The 21,253-nt window shown below is 45.0% G+C and overlaps 1 protein-coding gene and 1 long non-coding RNA gene across 5 annotated transcripts; one reads left to right on the forward strand and one right to left on the reverse strand.

The window, feature by feature from the left end:
- Nucleotides 1–15,916: 15,916 nt before the first annotated feature.
- LOC109943982 (uncharacterized) lies at nucleotides 15,917–17,214 on the reverse strand. Its single transcript, XM_020548233.3, has 2 exons — nucleotides 16,646–17,214; nucleotides 15,917–16,525 (listed from the first exon to the last, which is right to left on the reverse strand). Exons 1-2 carry the CDS (start codon nucleotides 16,823–16,825, stop codon nucleotides 16,082–16,084), a joined length of 624 nt encoding a protein of 207 aa, XP_020403822.1. The 5' UTR covers nucleotides 16,826–17,214; the 3' UTR covers nucleotides 15,917–16,081.
- Nucleotides 17,215–17,285: 71 nt separating this feature from the next.
- On the forward strand, nucleotides 17,286–21,002 carry LOC100191209 (uncharacterized). 4 transcript variants are annotated; one of them, XR_004856165.1, is made up of 3 exons: nucleotides 17,286–18,565; nucleotides 19,468–20,415; nucleotides 20,507–21,002. It is a non-coding gene; the product is annotated as an uncharacterized lncRNA (long non-coding RNA). The 4 variants fall into 4 exon arrangements; XR_004856164.1 differs by having other exon boundaries at nucleotides 20,515–21,002; XR_002749935.2 differs by having other exon boundaries at nucleotides 17,286–18,246; nucleotides 18,333–18,565; nucleotides 19,468–20,996.
- The last annotated feature ends 251 nt before the right edge of the window (nucleotides 21,003–21,253 follow it).

A 21,253-nucleotide genomic window follows, 5' to 3' on the forward strand; every position in this document is an offset into this window, starting at 1 on the left:
TGCCCCACCGTGTTCATTAATCGTTACATTGGCGTGGAATATTTTCTGGTCCTGATAAAGTGCTAATGACTTGTATGTCCGTGGTGCGCTGTCGACGGGAAGTTCCAACTTACAGCAAAGGGTTTCTATTTTGCTTCAAGCCTTCAATGGCGGTGGCGGATCCATGAGAAACCTAACGTTCTTTGATGGGACGTGCTCGCAACAGACAGTCAGCTATGACTGATGTGATGCACTACCGTCTACCAAAATTTAATATACATGTACAGTTAAAGGGAGTTTGGGCTGATTGCATTACGCCACAGACCACACTCAACAAGCTCTCATCGAGTCTGTAACTCTGTACTCAGTACTGTTCCATCCGGCCTGACCTGAGCTATTTGTATGCTGGCATGGACGGATAGAGTCTGGATATTCTCGGACAGTCTAGATTGACGTAATTATTTTTATTTGGTGAACTTGTATTTGTTGGATCAAGTTATCATTTGTTGCCTGCGCTGCGCTGGAGGGTTCATATGTCAGCCACACCAGAGCTTCAGTTGGCTTCGAGATAATTGTCATTATGGACGAAGAGAGAACTGGATTCGATGAAATAGAGGCGTTGACGTTGACTTCTCTGTTTTGGAGACGCAGGCGACAGACAAACTCCAAAACGGATACGAGACAACACTTGGCGCTGCGTAAACAGGTATTAGTTTCTTGTCCCCGTTTACCGTTCCCGTGCGCAGACGCCGTCTGGCGTACTCTTCTTGTCTCCGTCGCCGAATTGGACTGCTCTCGGGGTGGACATCGCTTGCGTCTCCGTCTCCTCTTGCGGCTCCTTGTGGCGTTGCGGCGGTGAGTTCTCCTTCTCCGCCATTACCAGACCCATACATTTCTCTGTCTTGTATGGTTATCGTCTCTTCTCTGACCGAACCCGGTTGTGAACTTAGGGTTTATCTGATTTCGGATCCATAGATTTCGATCCGTTTGGCATTTCGCCAGACTCCAACGCTCTTCTCAACTCCCCCGATCTAGAACCTGTGATATCACCGTTTACAAATCATGGTACACCAAGTTCATCTGCGCCACTATTGCCATTGGGGGAAATAGGTGGCAGTGAGGTGAGGTCAATTTACATACATTGTCTCGCTTATGTCTTTAATTGTGAAAATAGTCTTGGATGCTCCTGCATTGTCTTTAATTGTTAAAATAGTCTCGCTTATGCTTCGATGCTCCTGCATTGTCTGTAATATAGGAAGTTCAGAGGATTGATGGGAAAACACAACTGGACTGATATTCGATTATAGTTTCTGATGTATTGGATGAAGTGAAAGCATCTAGGCCCCTGGTTGGTTTTAGTGATTAATGACAACGTAATATTATATGTGACTAACGTGTGTTTTGCAGAGACAAATGGTAAGTTAGGTCGCATGACAGATAGAAGTACTACAACGGTGAAAACAATCCCGGAGATAAGAACTCGAAGCGATGGCTAAAACGACGAAACAAAAGGTGAAGGTCTACGGAGTCCGAGTGTCAAGGAGATGTGGACACTCGCATTTTAGTTAGGTCTTTTATTCTTTTTTAGCCGTACTATAAAGAGGGGTTGTCGATGAGTAGTTTGACAAAGAGAGTTCTAGTGTAGTGTTGGTGCACAATCACACTCATACACAGTGCTAGGTGTCACTCTAGAACTCACACTCAAGTTAGAACGAAAACCGATTTGAAAATCAGCTGAAAAAACAAGAGTTAGTGTTTGTGGTCTTGGGGCACCGGACTGTCCGGTGTGCACCGGACTGTCCGGTGCACCCTCTGCCAGGTGGGGCCAGGCTGGTCCGCGGCAGAGGCTTCCCCTTCCCAGAAACCCGAGAGCGCAGCTTTCAGAGTTGAATTTTAGTGGCACACCGGACACCGCACCGGACTGTCCGGTGTGCACCGGACAGTGGACTGTTCACTGTCCGGTGCGCCATGAGTCCAACGGCTCTCTGTCAGATCTAGCCGTTGGAAACGACCGTTGGCGCACCGGTGGCGCACCGGACTGTCCGGTGCGCCATCGCGCAGTGAAATGCCTGTAACGGCTAGTTGGTGGGTGAGGGCTATTTATACCCCCTCCACCCACCATATTCAATGTCTTGCACTCCACATTTATTCCAGCACATTGCTAGAGCATTGCAAGCACCAAAAGCCTAGTGAGGAGATTAGAGAATCATAATCCGCGCTTGTTCCTCATTAGCGCTAGTGAGAGCCACCTAGAGCGCACACCACTTGCATTAGGCTTCTCTTGGTCAAGCGAAAGTCTACGGCTTGTTACTCTTGGTGATCGGCATCACCTAGACGGCTTGGTGGCGTTGGGAGCTCGGTGATCACCGTGAAGATCTTGTTGGTGACCCAACTCAAGTTTGTAAGCGGTCTCGAGGGATCCACCGCGCCGGAGTGGCAAAGGATCATCTCGTAGTGAGCACTTGGTTCTTGCGAGGACCAAGGGGGAGCGATACCCTTGCGCGGGTGCTCCAACGAGGACTAGTGGAGAGTGCCGACTCTTCGATACCTCGGGAAAAATTGGAGGAGTCTTCTAAACCTTGCTTTACATTCCGCACTTAATTCAAGCACTTTACATTGTGTATTTGTTTAGCAAGTATTTGAAGTATTATCTTAGCTTTGTTACATTTCTAGTATTATATTCTTAGTGCTAGTTGTTGGGGTGAAGTTGGGCTCTTGTTTAGCTCTTACTTAGGTTTTAATTAGTGTTGATTTTTATAAAAGCCCAATTCACCCCCCCTCTTGGGCATCGTGATCCTTTCAATTGGTATCAAAGCCTTGTTGCTCATAGATTAGCTTAACTGCTAGAGTTACGATGTCCGGTGGGGATGGACCTCCTCCCGTTTTTGATGGTGACGATTTTCCTTATTGGAAAATTTGTATGGAAGCATACTTAGAGGCTATAGACATTGGTGTCTATAAAGCCGCCACACAAGGGTTCCCCGAACCTAGAGATCCCACAAATCTTGTAGGTGATGAGTTCAATTATGAGAAATGGAATGCTAAAGCCAAAAACACCCTTTTTAGAGGCCTTTGCAAAGATGTGTTCAATAGAGTAAGGAATCATAAAAATGCTCATGATTTGTGGATGGACATTTGTGCTCTACATGAAGGAACTAGAAGTGAACGTGAGGAAAGATATCACATAGCCATGCGAAAGTTAAATTCCTTTGAAATGCTTACTAATGAAAATGCAAATGCTATGTACTCACGACTTAATATTCTTGTAGAGGAAGTCAATGGATTGGGGCTTACTCAAATCTCACAACCGGATGTTGTGAGGAAGATTCTCAGTGTCCTCCCAATAGACAAATATGGACACATTGTCACTGTGCTACATCAAATGGATCTTTCAGTTACCACACCTACACAAATTTTGGGAAAGATCAATGCCCATGAAATGTACATGCACATCAACGACAAAGAAGAATCATCTTCCAAAAGAAAGGATTTGGCTCTCAAAGCAAATCATGAAAGAAAAGGAAAAGCAAAAATACAAGTTGAGGAAGAATCCTCAAGTGATGATGACCTTGATGCAAACATTGCCTTGATGGTAAGGAAGACCACCAAGTTGTTGAAGAAGCTAAATAGAGAAGGCATCAAATTTGATTCAAGAAAGAAGAAGTTCTTTTCCAACAAAAGAAAGCCCATTTCTGAGATGGACTGCTACAACTGTGGTGAGCTTGGTCATCTTGCTCATCAATGTAACAAGCCCAAGAAGAATAAGTTCAAGGGCAAGAAAGAAGATGACAGCGATGATGAAAAGAAGGAAAAGAAATTCTTCAAGAGGAAGGATGGGAAGCAAAAGAGGTTCCACAAGAAGAAGAATGGAAAGGCATATATTGTTGGCGACTGGCTCACCGACATCGAATCATCAAGTGGGTCTTCTTCAAGTGAAGAAGAGAATGATGAAAAAGTTGCGGCCATCGCCGGGGACTTCTCTTCACCACCACCATCGCCATCATCCACTTCTCACCTATGCCTCATGGCTAGGGGTGAACGAAAGGTACAAAATGATATTAATATTGATGATGATAGTGATAGTGATGAAGAATTTGCTTCACCTTCATATGATGAGTTAGCTGACTTACTTAAAGAATATACTCAAATCATTAGAAAGTCAAAAGCTAAATGTGATAGGTTGAAAAATGAAAATGAATCTTTAAATGCCAAGTATGACATAGTTATAAAGGCTAGTGATGAAATAAAAGAAGAAAATAAAACTATGTCATCAACTGTAAATGAGCTCACAAACTCCCTAAAAGATGCTAAGGAAAAATATGTCAAATTAAATGAAGCTAATAGGGAGTTGCAAAGTAGACTAGTAAAGATCAAGGAAGACTATACTCAAATTAAATTTGATCATGACAATCTTCTTGTTGAAAATGAACTTTTATCTTGCAAAACACATGAGGCTATTAACCCTGTTGTTAAGCTTGATGTAGCAACCTCATGTGATGATTTGATTCAAGAAGAGCAAACTAGTCTACATGCTGAATTGACTGAAAAAGTTGAAGTCCTGACTTTAGACAACCAAAAATTGAAGAATTACTTGACTGATGCAACTACTAGAGGAAAAGTTGCTATTGAGAACAATGATTTCAACAATGAGTTGGCAGTGGATAATCAAAGGCTTAAGAATGAGGTCAAGAAACTAAAAAGTGAAAATGAACATCTTGCAACAAGTGTGCAAAAGTTCAACAAGGGTCAATACCTCCAAAATGAGCTGCTTATGAACACTGTTATGAAAAATAACAAGAGTGGTATTGGATACAATGCTTTTGTGCAAAAGAAAGCTATCACTCAATACAAGCCAAAGCAGACTCACAAGCCTATCAAATGCTTTGAGTGTGGAAATGAAGGTCATTTTGCCCACAACTGCAAAGCTAAACCACCAACTCCCTTGCCTAAGCACTCAAGACCATTTGCTTTCAATGCTCACTATGTTCTAAGAAAGGTTGCAAATGGAAAGATTAAGGTTACATTCCTAGGTCCACCAAATAAGAGTAGACCTAGACAAATCTGGGTGGCAAAGTCCTTAATTGAGAGAGTCACTGGTCCTATGCAATATAGGGCCCTCAAAACTCAAGCTTGAATTGTCTGTGAATGTAGGTGAACTACAAGACCGGTGGGAGCCATTGGGTTATTGACAGTGGATGCACACAACATATGACAGGCAACCCACGGATGTTCACCTCACTAGATGAGAATGTTGATGGTCAAGATAAAATCACATTTGGAGACAATTCAAAAGGAAAAGTGCAAGGACTTGGCAAGGTGGCAATCTCAAATGATTTATCAATATCAAATGTTCTCTTAGTTGCACCTTTGAGCTTCAATTTATTATCAGTGGGACAACTCTGTGATCTTGGACTTCAATGCTTATTTACTCCATCAGAGGTTATTGTAACAAAAATGGATGATGAATCAATGGTATTCAAGGGATTTAGGTACAACAACCTCTACTTAGTGGATTTCACTTCAGAAGATGCAGACTTAAGAACTTGCCTCTTCACCAAAGCTTCTCTTGGATGGCTTTGGCATAGGAGGCTTGCACATGTTGGGATGAGCACACTCAAGAAGGTATTAAAGAAAGATATGGTTAGAGGATTAAAGGATGTGGTGTTTGAAAAAGACAAGCCATGCAGTGCATGTCAAGCTGGAAAGCAAGTTGCTAATACACATCCTACTAAAGCTTTCATGTCAACATCAAGGCCACTGGAACTACTTCATATGGATTTATTTGGACCTACAAATTATGTCAGTGTCGGTGGCAACCTCTACTGTCTAGTGATTGTTGATGACTTCTCGAGATACACTTGGGTGTTCTTTCTCCATGACAAATCTGAAGTTGCATCAATATTCAAGAAATTTGCCAAGAAAGCACAAAATGAATTTGATTGCAAGATTAAGAAGATTAGAAGTGACAATGGCAAAGAATTTGACAACACCAACATTCATGAGTACTGTGATGAAATTGGGATCAAGCATGAAGTATCTGCCACATATACACCTCAACAAAATGGAGTTGTTGAAAGGAAAAATAGGACCTTGATCACTCTTGCAAGAACAATGATTGATGAGTATAACACACCGGAGAGGTTTTGGGCCGAAGCTGTCAACACTGCTTGTTATGCATCAAACAGGCTATTTCCTCACCGGCTACTTGCGAAGACTCCTTATGAACTGCTAAATGGGAAAAAGCCAGACGTCTCCTTCTTCCGGGTATTTGGGTGCAAATGCTACATTTACAAGAAACGCCATCACCTAGGGAAGTTTCAAAGACGTTGTGATATTGGTTTTCTTTTGGGTTATTCATTAAAGTCCAAAGCATATCGAGTATTCAACCATGCCACTGGCGTGGTAGAAGAAACATATGATGTGGAATTTGATGAGACTAATGGCTCCCAAGGAGCACTTGAAAATCTTGATGATGTAGGTGATGAGCCACTTAGGGAAGCAATGAAGAACATGCCTATTGGAGCTATCAAACCAAAAGAAGATGAAGAAGAGGTGCAAATCATTGACAGGCCTTCTTCATCAAATGTACCACAAAATGATGAAAAAGATGAGAGGCATGCAAATGAAGATACATTTGTCTCTCATGAACAAGCAAGGGTACAAGCCGAAGATGTTGATGCTCCAGGATCTTCTTCCCAAGTGGTTGACAGGAGAAATTCATCATTACTTCAAGCTCATCCTCAAAACCAAATCATCGGGAGTCCTTCACAAGGGGTTATTACTCGATCACATAGACATGCTAATTTTATTGAACATCACTCTTTTGTTTCTTGTGTTGAGCCTACTTGTATAGATGAGGCGCTACAGGATCCGGACTGGGTGAATGCCATGCATGAAGAACTTAACAACTTCACTCGTAACGAAGTCTGGACCCTGGAGAAGCCCCCACAAGATGCAAGAATCATTGGAACAAAGTGGGTGTTCAGAAACAAACAAGATGATCAAGGTGTGATTGTAAGAAACAAGGCAAGACTTGTCGCAAAAGGATTCTCTCAAGTTGAAGGCTTAGATTTTGGAGAGACCTTTGCACCGGTTGCTCGACTGGAAGCCATCCGTATCCTACTTGCATATGCATCATGCTATGATATAAAACTTTATCAAATGGATGTAAAAAGTGCATTTTTAAATGGCTTCATAAATGAACTTGTATATGTTGAGCAACCGCCTGGATTTGAAGACCCTAGATATCCTAACCATGCTTACAGGTTGTCCAAGGCGCTTTATGGGCTAAAGCAAGCTCCAAGGGCTTGGTATGAGCGTCTTCGCGACTTCCTCATCGAAAAGGGCTTCAAGATCGGGACCGTCGACACAACTCTCTTCACAAAGAAACATAACGGTGATATTTTCATTTGTCAAGTATATATTGATGATATAATCTTTGGCTCGACAAATGACTATCATTGCAAGGAATTTGGTGAGTTGATGTCGAAGGAGTTCGAGATGTCAATGATTGGTGAGCTAACATACTTCCTCGGCTTTCAAGTCAAGCAAATGAAAGATGGTAACTTTCTCTCACAAGAGAAGTATACCAAAGACTTGTTGAAAAGATTCAACATGGAGAAGTGCAAACCAATCAAGACCCCCATGCCTTCAAATGGACATCTCGACTTAGATGAGGGAGGTAACCCGGTTAATCAAACTCTCTACCGTTCTATGATTGGTAGTCTATTATACCTTACCGCATCTAGGCCCGATATTATGTTCAGTGTTTGCATGTGTGCTAGATTTCAATCTAATCCTAAGAAAGCTCATCTTCGCGCTGTTAAGAGAATTCTTAGGTATCTCAGGCACACCACAAGCGTTGGTCTGTGGTATCCCAAAGGAGCTACTTTTGATTTAATTGGCTATTCCGATTCGGATTATGCCGGTTGCAAAATTGATAGGAAAAGTACTTCTGGGGGATGCCATCTGCTTGGTAGATCATTAGTTTCATGGACATCCAAAAAGCAAAATAGTGTTGCCTTGTCAACTGCCGAAGCGGAATACATTGCCGCAGGTGCTTGTTGCACACAGATTTTATATATGAAACAAACTCTTCTAGACTATGGCGTAGTTCTAGAAAAGGTACCTTTGTTGTGTGATAATGAGAGTGCTGTTAAAATTGCTAATAATCCTGTACAACACTCTCGCACCAAGCACATTGATATCCGTCACCACTTCCTTAGAGATCATGTTGCTAAAGGAGATATTATTTTAGAAGGAGTGAGGTCGGAAGATCAATTAGCGGATATTTTCACTAAGCCACTTGATAAGACCCGCTTTTGCATGTTGAGGAATGAACTAAATATTTTTGATCTCAGAAATTTTATGTAAAATGTCAAATGGTGTTGTCACTTGCATTGCATATTTAAATTCCTTGTATTGCATCCAGGACTTGTCTAACCTAGTTGAGATAACCGCCAACAAAGCGTGTGAAAAAGCTTAACTCGGGTCAAACCTGACAAGTCTTAGCTTTAAGCTTTTAGCACTTAAATTCTTACTTTTTATGCAATTATTGGTTCTTGAAATATGCATGAGGTACTGCACTTAGGGGGAGTATTCAAAACTCAAATCACTCATGAAAACCCCTAGTGCAAACCAAAATGCAAATTTCACCATTTGCCTATTTTCTCTAAAAATTATCTAGCCTATGGCAAAATATTTTGAAAAGTATATGAGGGTGCCAATACCTGTCCCAACAAGTGTTATTTTGAGTGATTATAAGTTGGGATTTGGTTTGGTTGGGAGTTAGATAGAAAAATTCAAAATTTTCCAATCTTCCCTCTGTCTGGGCTCACCGGACAGTCCGGTGTGCACCGGACACTGCACTGTGCAATGTCCGGTGCACCGGCAGCCGCGCGCTAAAATTCAATTTTCCTGTGCGCTGTCCGGTGGTTCACCGGACAGCTACTGTGTGCTGTCCGGTGTGCACCGGACATGCACTGTAGACTGTCCGGTGCGCCCATATCGCGTTTTAAAAAAAGGCCTCCAGCCCGACCGAGCCAGAGGCTCTGTCTTTCTCTCAGCCAGCGCTCTCTTCACTCTCTGTCTCTGGCGACTCTACCCCAGCGCCAGCGATCTTCCTCACCGTCGTGCCCTGTCTCCGGCGATCCTCAGGCGACCTGGTGCTCTTGTGCCCCTCTCCGGTGAGCAGCTCTTGCCCACTCTCACTCCCTCTCAGTTTTCTGTCTGTGACTGTGTTCACCTTTTTCCACCTCTTGTGATTTTTCCTCGAATCCTTGTCAATTCCTGTGAATCCAGTTGGTGGAATATGTTCCTTTGTCCCCATTATGTATCCCTGCAGGATCCTAGCTCCTTCGGGAGGGTTTTCTCTCCTCAAATGGCCGTTTCACCGAAACCCTAACTCCCGCACGCCACATGCTCGGTGAAATGCCCAAACCAGCCAAAAATGCTCCAATTGAACCCAAATTTCCAGGCACCTTCACAATACTTCCAGTAACCTACTTGCCAAATTTCACGCCAATCCGAGATCCCAGGCTTAAATTTCACCAAAAATTCCCGTTTTGAGCGATCGTTTCCGAGCCGAGTGCCCAAATCTCTTTTTCTTCGACTAAATTCAAACCAAGCACACACTTCACTCATATTCACCTATATAAACCTATTCGTGAAGTCTCGGCTCAATTCCATATCATTTCGTGCCTCATTTCGAATTCCAAACCTCCTATGTCACTATTTATCCGTCAAACGTCGTTTTTCACGTCATTTGACTTCTTGATCGTCTCGTATCGTGCCATCTCTCTCTGTGTATGTATTTATTCACATTTCATATGCTTATGACTATGTGACTAATACGTGCTCACCTCTTCTGTCATTTCAGTGACCTTGATTGACCGTGTGCTGTCTCCCGTCCTGCCTGGATCGTCACCTCTCGTGTGAGCTTTCCAGGTAGACATCTCATTCTTTGCTAAATCTTTCGGTCACTTTTGCTCTGTGCTTAGTCACTCTCTCTCATTTGCAGTCATCAGATCAGGATGCCGCGCACGAAGAATGCGTCGGCGCCAGGGGGTGGGGATGATGAGGAGCCTCGTCGCCCCTTTAGGCAGGTCAAGGGCAAGACTGTGTATTTGGAGCAGCAGGAAGGCCGCAAGAAGCGGCGTATGGACAGAGCAGCCCGTGCAGCGGCAGCAGCTGCAGCAGCCGCTGCGCAGACCGAGCTTGGAGATCAGCCGCGGACTCCGTCAGATCAGATCGCATATCGTGTTCGTCGTCTCGCCTCCCGGCGCTCCTCCACTCACACCACCTCTGCTTCCACTCCGCCACCCACTTTGCCTGCTCCTGTCACTCCTGTTGCGCCATCCACCACCACAGCCATACCCACTACCTCCACCACGCCAGCTTCCACTGCTCCTCCTCCTCCCGCTCCCGCTTCAGCTCCTCCTGTCCCTCCACCTCGATTCCGGGAGCGCGATGAGACTGAGGTACAACCACTTGCTGCAGATCCTAGACTATTTGACCTTCAGCGTGCTACAGCGGCACGGGTACGTAGGTTCAGATACGTACCTGTGGAGTCTTGGCTACCCGCTCAGAGAGACCCTGCAGCAGGTGACCTTTTCAGCACACGTACTCAGGAGTCGTTTTTCAGAGCTCAGATGTCTGCTCAGATAGCTCTGTGAGTACACCGGCTTTTGGATCTTCCAGCCTTTCTGCTTGCAGCCGGTGCTGACTCTGAGGTGCACCTCACCTATCTGCCTGGCCTTCTGACCCTTCTGACTATCAGCGGCAGATATGTTGAGGAGTGGGTCCGTGTCTTCTACGCCTCTGTTTGGATTGACCCGGATCATCACTGGATGAGGTTCCGCTTTGAGCGAGAGGATGTCACGATCACTGCCAGTCAGATCCGTCAGCTCTTTGGATTCCCAGAGTCGACGACTCGCCTTCACAGTCTCTGCTACGGCTCTTCTGACCCTCCTCGTCGCCCTCACGGCGGTGTGGCTCCAGGGACAGCTCACGTCGCGGCTCTGTTCCGCCCGCCTTTCACAGATGGGTCGCGACGTTCACCGGCAGACTTTACTACAGCAGCGAAGTACTTATATGAGCTCATCAGACGGACACTTCTGCCGAGGATGGGATACAGGGAGGCTACCACTCATATTCAGCTTTGGCTCCTTGGTGCCCTGGTCTCCCACTCTGAGTTTGATGTTGTGGACTTCCTGATTTGTGAGATCGAGGACACCGTTCTAGATGGGATTCGTGCTCGTCGGCAGTTGCCTTATGCTCACTACTTGTGCCACATCTTTGCGCAGCTGATTCAGCCACCTCGATTTCAGAGCACCCTTGAGGCCTCACGCCTTGTATTTGGATCTTACCGTCCTGCTCCTGAGATTCCTGTGCCAGCTACTGCTTCTGTGTTTGACTCTCAGGCCGAGGATGTAGCTCTTCGACAGTTTGACACTCAGGGTACAGCAGCTGATGATGATGATGATGATGATGATTTTGGGGTTCCTCCTCCGCCTCCGCCTCCTATGCCTCCACGCTCACATGATCATGAGGCTGGGAGTTCTAGTGCTGCCCCTCCTCATCCTCAGGCTATGGACCCTGCTCTTGCTTCGATTCTCCAGACTCTCACCCAGCAGCAGGCTCACCTGGCAGCCGAGCAGGCCCGTTTATCCGACAGGATGCTCTCGATGTTTCAGAACATGCAGGACAGGCAGGATGCGCTTCAGCAGCAGCTACTTCAGGATCGGGCTGAGAGTAGGGCATTCATGGCTCTCATGCTATAGCAGTCTGGTGTCTCAGTACCTCCGGTTCAGTCTGCTCCACCTCCTCCGCTTCACGCTCCAGTGGTGCCATCGATTTTGTCAGGACCCCCTGTTGTTACCTCTCCGCTCCGGCCGGTCATTTTGGCGTTCACCTCTCCGTTTCTCAGCTCTGTCTGTCCGCAGCTGCCAGTGCCACCAGCATCTGCTGTTACCACTACCGCTGTGGCAGTATCTGTGACCGCTTCTGTTCCGGTAGCTCCTGCTGCGCGGCCGCAGTCCGAGTCAGTACCAGCTCCAGCTTCTACCGCAGATCCTGGATCCGAGACTGACTCTAACCCTCCGTCGGCGTTCGCTCTGCTACCTCGACCTCGACCGGATGCGCCCCCGCCGCCTCCTCCTGCTTCAGGCGTTTAGGTTCAGGTCCCTTTTGGTGTTTGACGCCAAAGGGGGAGAGATATGAGCTGTGAGAGCTAGGGGGAGTTAGAGAGTTAGTAGAGAGTCAGAGTCATTCTGATGTAATATATGTGCTTGCTACTCTCTGTACTAGCTTGATGTTTTTGGCTCACAAACTCATCATATACTCTCGTTGCGTATGATTGACTGTGTGTATTATGTTTTCACCTTATATTTTATCACCAGTCTTCTAGTTCTTGTTTCATTGATTTAACTTCACTTTTATATGAACAAGAATCTTATGATGTGTATGCGCTCACTCTTATTATTATGGTACACGTTCTTTCTGTCAAAGATTACTGAGTATAACTAACCATTCTTTCTATTGACAGAAACTTCAAAACAAACTACTCTCACAAAACTTGTAGGGTTGTCATCAATCACCAAAAAGGGGGAGATTGAAAGCATCTAGGCCCCTGGTTGGTTTTAGTGATTAATGACAACGTAATATTATATGTGACTAACGTGTGTTTTGCAGAGACAAATGGTAAGTTAGGTCGCATGACAGGTAGAAGTACTACAATGGTGAAAACAATCCCGGAGATAAGAACTCGAAGCGACGGCTAAAACGACGAAACAAAAGGTGAAGGTCTACGGAGTCCGAGTGTCAAGGAGATGTGGACACTCGCATTTTAGTTAGGTCTTTTATTCTTTTTTAGCCGTACTATAAAGAGGGGTTGTCGATGAGTAGTTTGACAAAGAGAGTTCTAGTGTAGTGTTGGTGCACAATCACACTCATACACAGTGCTAGGTGTCACTCTAGAACTCACACTCAAGTTAGAACGAAAACCGATTTGAAAATCAGCTGAAAAAACAAGAGTTAGTGTTTGTGGTCTTGGGGCACCGGACTGTCCGGTGTGCACCGGACTGTCCGGTGCACCCTCTGCCAGGTGGGGCCAGGCTGGTCCGCGGCAGAGGCTTCCCCTTCCCAGAAACCCGAGAGCGCAGCTTTCAGAGTTGAATTTTAGTGGCACACCGGACACCGCACCGGACTGTCCGGTGTGCACCGGACAGTGGACTGTTCACTGTCCGGTGCGCCATGAGTCCAACGGCTCTCTGTCAGATCTAGCCGTTGGAAACGACCGTTGGCGCACCGGTGGCGCACCGTTGGCGCACCGGTGGCGCACCGGACTGTCCGGTGCGCCATCGCGCAGTGAAATGCCTGTAACGGCTAGTTGGTGGGTGAGGGCTATTTATACCCCCTCCACCCACCATATTCAATGTCTTGCACTCCACATTTATTCCAGCACATTGCTAGAGCATTGCAAGCACCAAAAGCCTAGTGAGGAGATTAGAGAATCATAATCCGCGCTTGTTCCTCATTAGCGCTAGTGAGAGCCACCTAGAGCGCACACCACTTGCATTAGGCTTCTCTTGGTCAAGCGAAAGTCTACGGCTTGTTACTCTTGGTGATCGGCATCACCTAGACGGCTTGGTGGCGTTGGGAGCTCGGTGATCACCGTGAAGATCTTGTTGGTGACCCAACTCAAGTTTGTAAGCGGTCTCGAGGGATCCACCGCGCCGGAGTGGCAAAGGATCATCTCGTAGTGAGCACTTGGTTCTTGCGAGGACCAAGGGGGAGCGATACCCTTGCGCGGGTGCTCCAACGAGGACTAGTGGAGAGTGCCGACTCTTCGATACCTCGGGAAAAATTGGAGGAGTCTTCTAAACCTTGCTTTACATTCCGCACTTAATTCAAGCACTTTACATTGTGTATTTGTTTAACAAGTATTTGAAGTATTATCTTAGCTTTGTTACATTTCTAGTATTATATTCTTAGTGCTAGTTGTTGGGGTGAAGTTGGGCTCTTGTTTAGCTCTTACTTAGGTTTTAATTAGTGTTGATTTTTAGAAAAGCCCAATTCACCCCCCCTCTTGGGCATCGTGATCCTTTCATGAAGAAGGAAGAGTACAAGTACCATGCGAAAAATGAGATATATTGTAATCTTGGACTCAATAAAGAGGATGAGCCATGCGAAAATGGTACAAATTGTCCTCCGCAAAAAAGATTAGATATTGACAACGAAGACCACCATGCTGATCAGCCTTGTCAAGACTACATTCCAGATGAAAAGAGGGTGGTGTACAATAGGATGAATCCTTCTATGCAGCGAGGTTGTTTGTTTCCTAACATGAAAGAATTTAGGATTGCTATGCGTCAGTATGCAATAAATCATGAGTTCGAGCTTGGAATTGAAGTTACTTCAACAACTAGATACGTTGGATATTGTAAGGGTGGTGATTTCCCTTGGAGGATCTATGCACGCGAAGAGAAGAAAGGATTGCCTACTATTGTGGTAGCTGTACTAGACGATGTGCACACTTGCACATCTAGTGGAAGGAGGAAGACTACTACACCAACTAGTGGTTGGGTCGCATTCCACGCTAAACCCTTGCTCATGAAGAAACCACAAATGGGTGCTAAAGAGTTACAACAAACACTACAAGGAAGTCATAATGTCACTATTGGGTATGATACAGTCTGAAAGGGGAAAGAGAAGGCGTTGAAAGAGTTGTATGGATCTTGGGAGGAAAGCTTCCAGCTCTTGTACTCTTGGAAGGAGGCTGTACTTGCTGTCATGCCCGACAGTGTGGTCGAGATTGATGTTATTTTGGAAGATGGGAAGTACTATTTTAGTCAATTCTTTTATGCCTTTGGTCCATGCATATCTAGGTTCCGAGATGGGTGCAAACATTACCTTAGTGTAGACTCGACGACATTGAACGGTAGATGGAACGGACATCTAGCATCAGCTACTGGTGTAGATGGCCACAATTGGATGTACCCAGTATCTTTTGGCTTTTTCCAATCTGAGACGGTTGACAACTGGATTTGGTTCATGACACAGATGAAAAAGGTTGTGGGTGATATGACACTTCTTGCTATATGTTGTACTCTTCGAGCCACTCGGTGCACAGAACAATTGGGTCTTGCACTCTTCGAGCCACTCGGTGCACAAATCACTTCACAAGTGGCCGATGCAACAGCCGAGCAGACTCCACCGACTTCTCCACCACCGACAAGGAAATGGCTAGTGAAGAAAATCACCCCCAAGAAGAGACTGAGGATTAGTGCTCAGAAGAGGCAGTATTAACTGCTAAGAAGAACCACTGTGCTGTTGTATTGTCACCCAGCAGAACAACTTGTATTTGAGTATCATTTTGTACCTATTGCCGAGTTTCAGACTCTAAGTTAATTTCAGTTTGTAATGTCAGACTCTAAGTTAATTTCAGTTTGTAGCTTGTACCCAGTTTCAGAAGCTGTTGAAATGTAAGACTCTCAGTTTGTTTCAGTTTGTACCCAGTTCAGTTTGTACCCAGTTTCAGTTAGATCCAGTTAGTTTCAGTTTATGCCTGTTTGCCCAGTTTCAGTTAGATCCAGTTAGTTCAGTTTGCCCATTTTGTTTCCATTCAGCTTGTTTTATCGCCAGCTTGTAGATTCATTCAGCTTCTTTTATCGCCAGAGCAACGATGGCCAGTGGCAAGATTGTGCCAGATTGCGCTCCTGAATGGATTCCATTTAGCTTGTTATGGCCAGTGGCAAAATTGGATTCCATTCAGCTTGTTATCGCCAGTGGCAAGATTGTGCCAGATTGCGCTGCTAAATGGAATACTTCAGTTTGTGTTGTCGCCAGAAATAACAGATAACACCACACAGAGAGAAAGAACAGATAACGCCAGACTGAACAATTCATACAACAGATAACACTAATGTTCTTACAAATGGCCACTTGCTTCATAGAACACAATTGTTTCATAGAACAGATAACACCAGACATTAGGGTTCATACAACAGATAACAGTACTGTTCTTACAACATATAACACAGACAGACCAAAATGAGACCAAATGAGACACCATAGTTCATCCAAACCAAAGGCAACCTCACAACTACATGTTACGGTCATTTATCTCTTCGAACCTGTAGTTTATGACACGATAGTGCTCTTCAAATGAGACATTAGCTTTAATCTCTTCCCACTTGAAGTCTTCAAAAACCATTTCCCATAGCTCTGGATCTTCTGTACTGTAGCCATCACAAAGTTCATCATCATCTAAAGGATGTTCATCATCTACGGAAGGGTTGTCATAAAGATCCCAACTTGGATTCTTTGTTTCCAAATCTTGTTCACACACAATTGAAGTTTTCTCTAGCTCCTTGCACACATGTTCCAGATGCCCGCAAACCTTTCCTATCTTGCCACCTTCTACCTCTGGAATAGTGGAACACAATTTATGAACCGAATGCAACAGTTTAGATTGCCTCCTCATTTCTTGAATAGCGTATCTCAACGAATTCTTTATGTTCACATGATACTTGAAGTCGACATGTTCCTGTGCAACAACCAGACGATAATCACGGCGTACGACGTACGAGGATATTATTTGACTATCAGTTAACATGTACCATTCCTAGCAACAAAAAAATGAGTGTATGAGTTTGATAATCCATACCACATTTGATGAGGCCTTAACTGCTTCAACCTTGTCGACGGCAATGGCCACGAACTGAACCGCAGCCTTGACCTCCTTCTCAGCAACAACGGCCACACATCTCGCCTCCGAGGCCGCGACGGCAGCAGCACGCGCAGCTTCTACAACATCGGCAACCACTTGGCTCGGTGGAAAATCCATCCGCAGAGGAGCAGAGAAAATACGACTAGGGTTTCTGGATTGAGGAAGCAGGCGGCGTGAACACGAAACGACGACTAGGATTATCTTCCGCGTGAACCATAGAAGAGAGAGAAATGTATGGGTCTGGTAATGGCGGAGGAGGAGAACTCACCGCCGCGACGCCGCAAGGAGCCGCAAGAGGAGACGGAGACGCAAGCGATGTCCACCCCGAGAGCAGTCCAATTCGGCGACAGAGGAGATGCGACAGAGACAAGAAGAGTACGCCAGACGGCGTCTGCGCACGCGAACGGTAAACGGGGACAGGAAACTAATACCTGTTTACGCAGCGCCAAGTGCTGTCTCGTATCCGTTTTGGAGTTTGTCTGTCGCCTACGTCTCCAAAACAGAGAAGCCAACGCCAACACATCCATTTCATCGAATCCCCTTCTCTCTTCGTCTATAATGACAATTATCTCGTTGGCTTCAGGGTGCTCTGAATTTTGGATAGCAACAGCCTCCTATGCAGTTCAGTCCAAGCAAACAAACAATTGGAGCTGCACGCATGTCCCAAAAGCCCGTCAAGACAATCAAACCTGCCTCCAGGACCTCGATCTCAACCGGTAACAACAGACCCGACAAATCCTGCATCAACGGGACCCATGGGTTTTGATCTGCAGCGCTCAAAGTCCGCCGTCGTCGTCTCAATCCTCGTAGAGTCGAAGTCATAGAAGAATCAAACAGCGCGCCGCTCCTCTCTCGGATCTAGGCGAGGCGAGCTGCGGCGCCGGGGGGTCGCGGGAGGGACGAGGATGAACTGGATCGGGCGCAAGATCCACCTCTACAATGTCACCATCGGCCTCTACATGCTCGATTGGTGGGAGCGCTACCTCTTCAGTATCCTTCTCCCGATTGCTTCTCTGGCGGTCGTGCCCCCTATCCTCCTGAAATCAGTTGGTTAATTCAGCGCCGGGCTCAGTCCCGTTGTCTTTTTTTTACTGGTTTTGCTTTGCTAGATGTGAGCAAGCTGTGAGGATTGGGATGTATCGAATCTATATATTGTCACTGTCAGTGCACATTCCCTTAACGCCCCTTTGAACCGCGGCAATTTCTCATCTTTAGGTTATAGTTGCCAGCCAGTATGCAGGCCCTCCTTTGAGCAATTTTGTACCGATAAAATTCTATCTCCAGCAGCTTACTCATACTCATATTTTATTTCAAACTCCACAATATAAATAGTGCTGTCAAAACTAATAAGCCAGATATTATGAATTTTCTTGCAATTTTTTCTATTAGCTAGTGAGTTCAGGAAATTAGAATTACCCTGCAGTCTGCAGATATTGGATTTGTCTGCCAATCATATGCACCATGCTTCCTTATTCTGCATAATGCAGACTTAAAAGTGATTCAAAGCTCTACTTTATTTGTCCTTCGGGAAATGAAGGGTAAACATACCATAGCACCATCTCCATCTGCAAGTCTTCCTCGTGCCTCTGAGTCTCGCTAACTCTGTCTTGATCATGGTGTTCAGCATGCAACCGTGGTTATTCTGCTCCAGTGGTTTCTATGCTCCATGTTCTTCCTGGTCATTTTGAACTTGCAATGCCAGGTTCTACAAATGCTAGTGTCCATGTCCCATCATTTGCAACTTTACCTCCACAGTGCACAGACAGTTTTGGAGAACAAGATAATGGTATTTACAGTGCCCCTACCCTACTTCGTCGACCCTGAAACTGTTCAAGAAACTCTACAGCCTTTTATTTAGTAAGTCAATTATTTTCCCTGCCTTTTTTTGTATGTATTGGTGGTAGAAAGGTTGATTTAATATATGTACAAAGCCTGTTGATGATCTCTAGTAGGTTCTTGGAAGCTTGAGTGCTCTTATGACTAGGCTGCTCTTATGACTAGGCTGAAGAACATCAGAAGCTCTGAAGTTTTTTCAAATAAAGTAGTAACATGTTATCGCTTGACTATGTTAGATATTTTGATGGTTTGCCTCTTTTCGTACATTCTCCGCTATCTCATTGGGTTTTTACAGAGGTACAAACTTCTTAACCTTCAGACTAGGGATGAAAACGGTCGGAAACGGTATTTATTCGGTAATCAGTTTTTTCTTTGATTGCGGATAAATAGGATATAGAATATACAATACAAATTTGTATTCTTGTTTTTAACATCCAGCTTGTTAAGATTCATAAAAGGTAAACCTCAAATTCATCCTACATTTTCTCAAAAAATAGATATAAACTTCGGTATGGATTCGGAAACAAATTCGGTAATTTTTTCAACTTTTTGTGTTGTAGAGAGCAAATAATATATAAAACAACTTATATAATATTTTATTTATATTTGTACTAATGTGCTTGATAACATATAAAAAGATCAACATCAAATTTTATACATATCTATTTTAAAATATTAAATTTGTTCTAACAGTTCGGATTACCACTTTCATCCCTACTTCAGACTCAGCACTATCTGTTACGGAGTAGTACCGACATTGCTTCCGGCTGTCACATAGTCCCCTGAATCACTGCCTTTTTTTTTTGTTATATATGCCTCATATTTTTCTCTCTCTCTCTTTGATCTATGTTAAAGATAGAATATCCTCTCTCTCCATTGGAGTGTTAATGTAATACCTGCCTGGTTTTTTCTATGCCTTGCAGTAATCTGAAGACTCTTTTTCAAGAGGGGAACTATCTTGGGCAAGGCAGTACATAACCATTGTAAAAACAAGATCAGATTATGATCATTTGCCCATGTAATTCCATCTCTTTTAACTAGTTGTTGACTGAGCAGCTGAGAAGAACTAATTTGAGCAAGCGTTACCGTGTAGCCGTTGTCTGTATCTTCCCCAGGAAAGCTAATAGCCTCTAGTGTTTCTTCTAATGGAGGAGGGGGGAAAAACTGATGTTGTGCAACATTAACTCTTTGTTGGTTGTTAACAAACCACAAATCTATTAGGAGTCGGTCGGTTATCTAGGAACTGTCCCAGGAATGATTGATTCCCAGCCGTAATGATTGTCTAATTCTTATAACAACTGGTCACCCAGAATAGTTTATAGCCTTGTTCCAGCATAACTGATCTGTTGTGCTCTGCATTAGTACCACATCCACTCTGTCCCGTATTGGTGCGGCATGCATGCATCATCTGGTCATCCACTCCTGATTTTTTTTAACCCATCAAATCTGTAAGAAATTTGCTTTGGATTGGAATTCAATGGTAAGGAAATTGTTACCGTCCTCCAGCACAGGAAACGGTGAAATCCGGTACTGGTTAGTGGTTCGACGTCCCGTAGTGGAGCAGGTTGCTGCAAGGTCCTTATCCTCCGTGGAAGCAGCGAGGCCTTTCCTGGCCTCTCCTAGCATCTTCCACCACACATTGACACAAGGCCGGCCTCGCTCTCTGACGTCCGAACGTCTAACAGCTCCTGTCGCGGCGTCGTCCTCGCTTGACCACTGGTAGACAATCCAGAGCCCAGGCATGTACGTCACTTCGTTCCCAAGCGTCAAGCAATCGCCGCTGGTGCCGATTGCCGAAGCAAGCAATCCGCGGTGCTTGTCGTCGCGATCGTCACTCTGGATTGGGCCCGCCTATACGTCTCCTTGTATCGGTCGGTGCTCATCGTTTCTTCTAGCATCGCACGCGCCGCAGCCCGCACGGCACGCGGAGCGTTAGGTTTAAGCTGTTGACGTCGTTGTCAGCCTTGCAGTCAGACAGAGAATAGGAGCTAGCTGAGGAAGGGGCGGTAGCGGGAGCAGGTTCGGCCATGTTCGAGATTGTGATATCCATCCCAGAGATCCTCCTGCTGGTCCTCCTGGCGCTCGGGTGCTACCTGCTCGGCAGGAAAAGGGGCCGCGCCGAGGCGGCCGCGGCGCCGCAGCAGTTCGCGCCGCCGGCACCTCCTCCAGGGCTCTCGCCCAAGTAGCAGAGCGGGTGGTCTTCGTTGTACATGTTCGTTCTCCAGTCTCCACTTGATACCCACACTACTCTGTTACTGTTAGCTCATTGTATTTGTGCGCGCTTTTTTTTTATCTCTCCCTCTCTCTCTCTCCTTGCTTGTAGTACTCTGCTGTTCTGTTGCATGATGTTCATGCGAATAATTAGGTTTGCTGTCCGACTGATTAGAATTTTCTATGGATGAGATTGTATTTGTGGCAATAAGTTCGATTTTCATTGAATTTTGGCCATGTTCATGGATGTATCTGTAATTATGGTACTAAATTTCTCTGGCTACTGTCAAACTTGCAACCAGAAACTTTATACGGACCACCTTGTCCCATGACATGCACTCCATACTATCGTCAGATGCACGGGATTGTGGTAGTAAAAGCAAAACCAACATACACAAAATCATTTTTTGAACATATAGATTTTTTTTTGAAACGAACAGGAGAGGAGAGAAGAGCTGACGATTATATATATTGATAAAGAGGAAGATAAATTTTTTT

Source organism: Zea mays, chromosome 2, assembly GCF_902167145.1.
Source record: "Zea mays cultivar B73 chromosome 2, Zm-B73-REFERENCE-NAM-5.0, whole genome shotgun sequence".
Lineage (NCBI taxonomy): Eukaryota > Viridiplantae > Streptophyta > Magnoliopsida > Poales > Poaceae > Zea > Zea mays.

What these genes read in the sequence shown, in the direction of transcription:
- LOC109943982 (XM_020548233.3), bottom strand. Translation starts at nt 16,825, where the DNA reads ATGGATTTTCCACCGAGCCAAGTGGTTGCCGATGTTGTAGAAGCTGCG. An exon ending in TTAAGGCCTCATCAAATGTG is followed by an intron (nt 16,526 to 16,645) that starts GTATGGATTATC and finishes GTTGTTGCACAG; the next exon opens with GAACATGTCGACTTCAAGTA.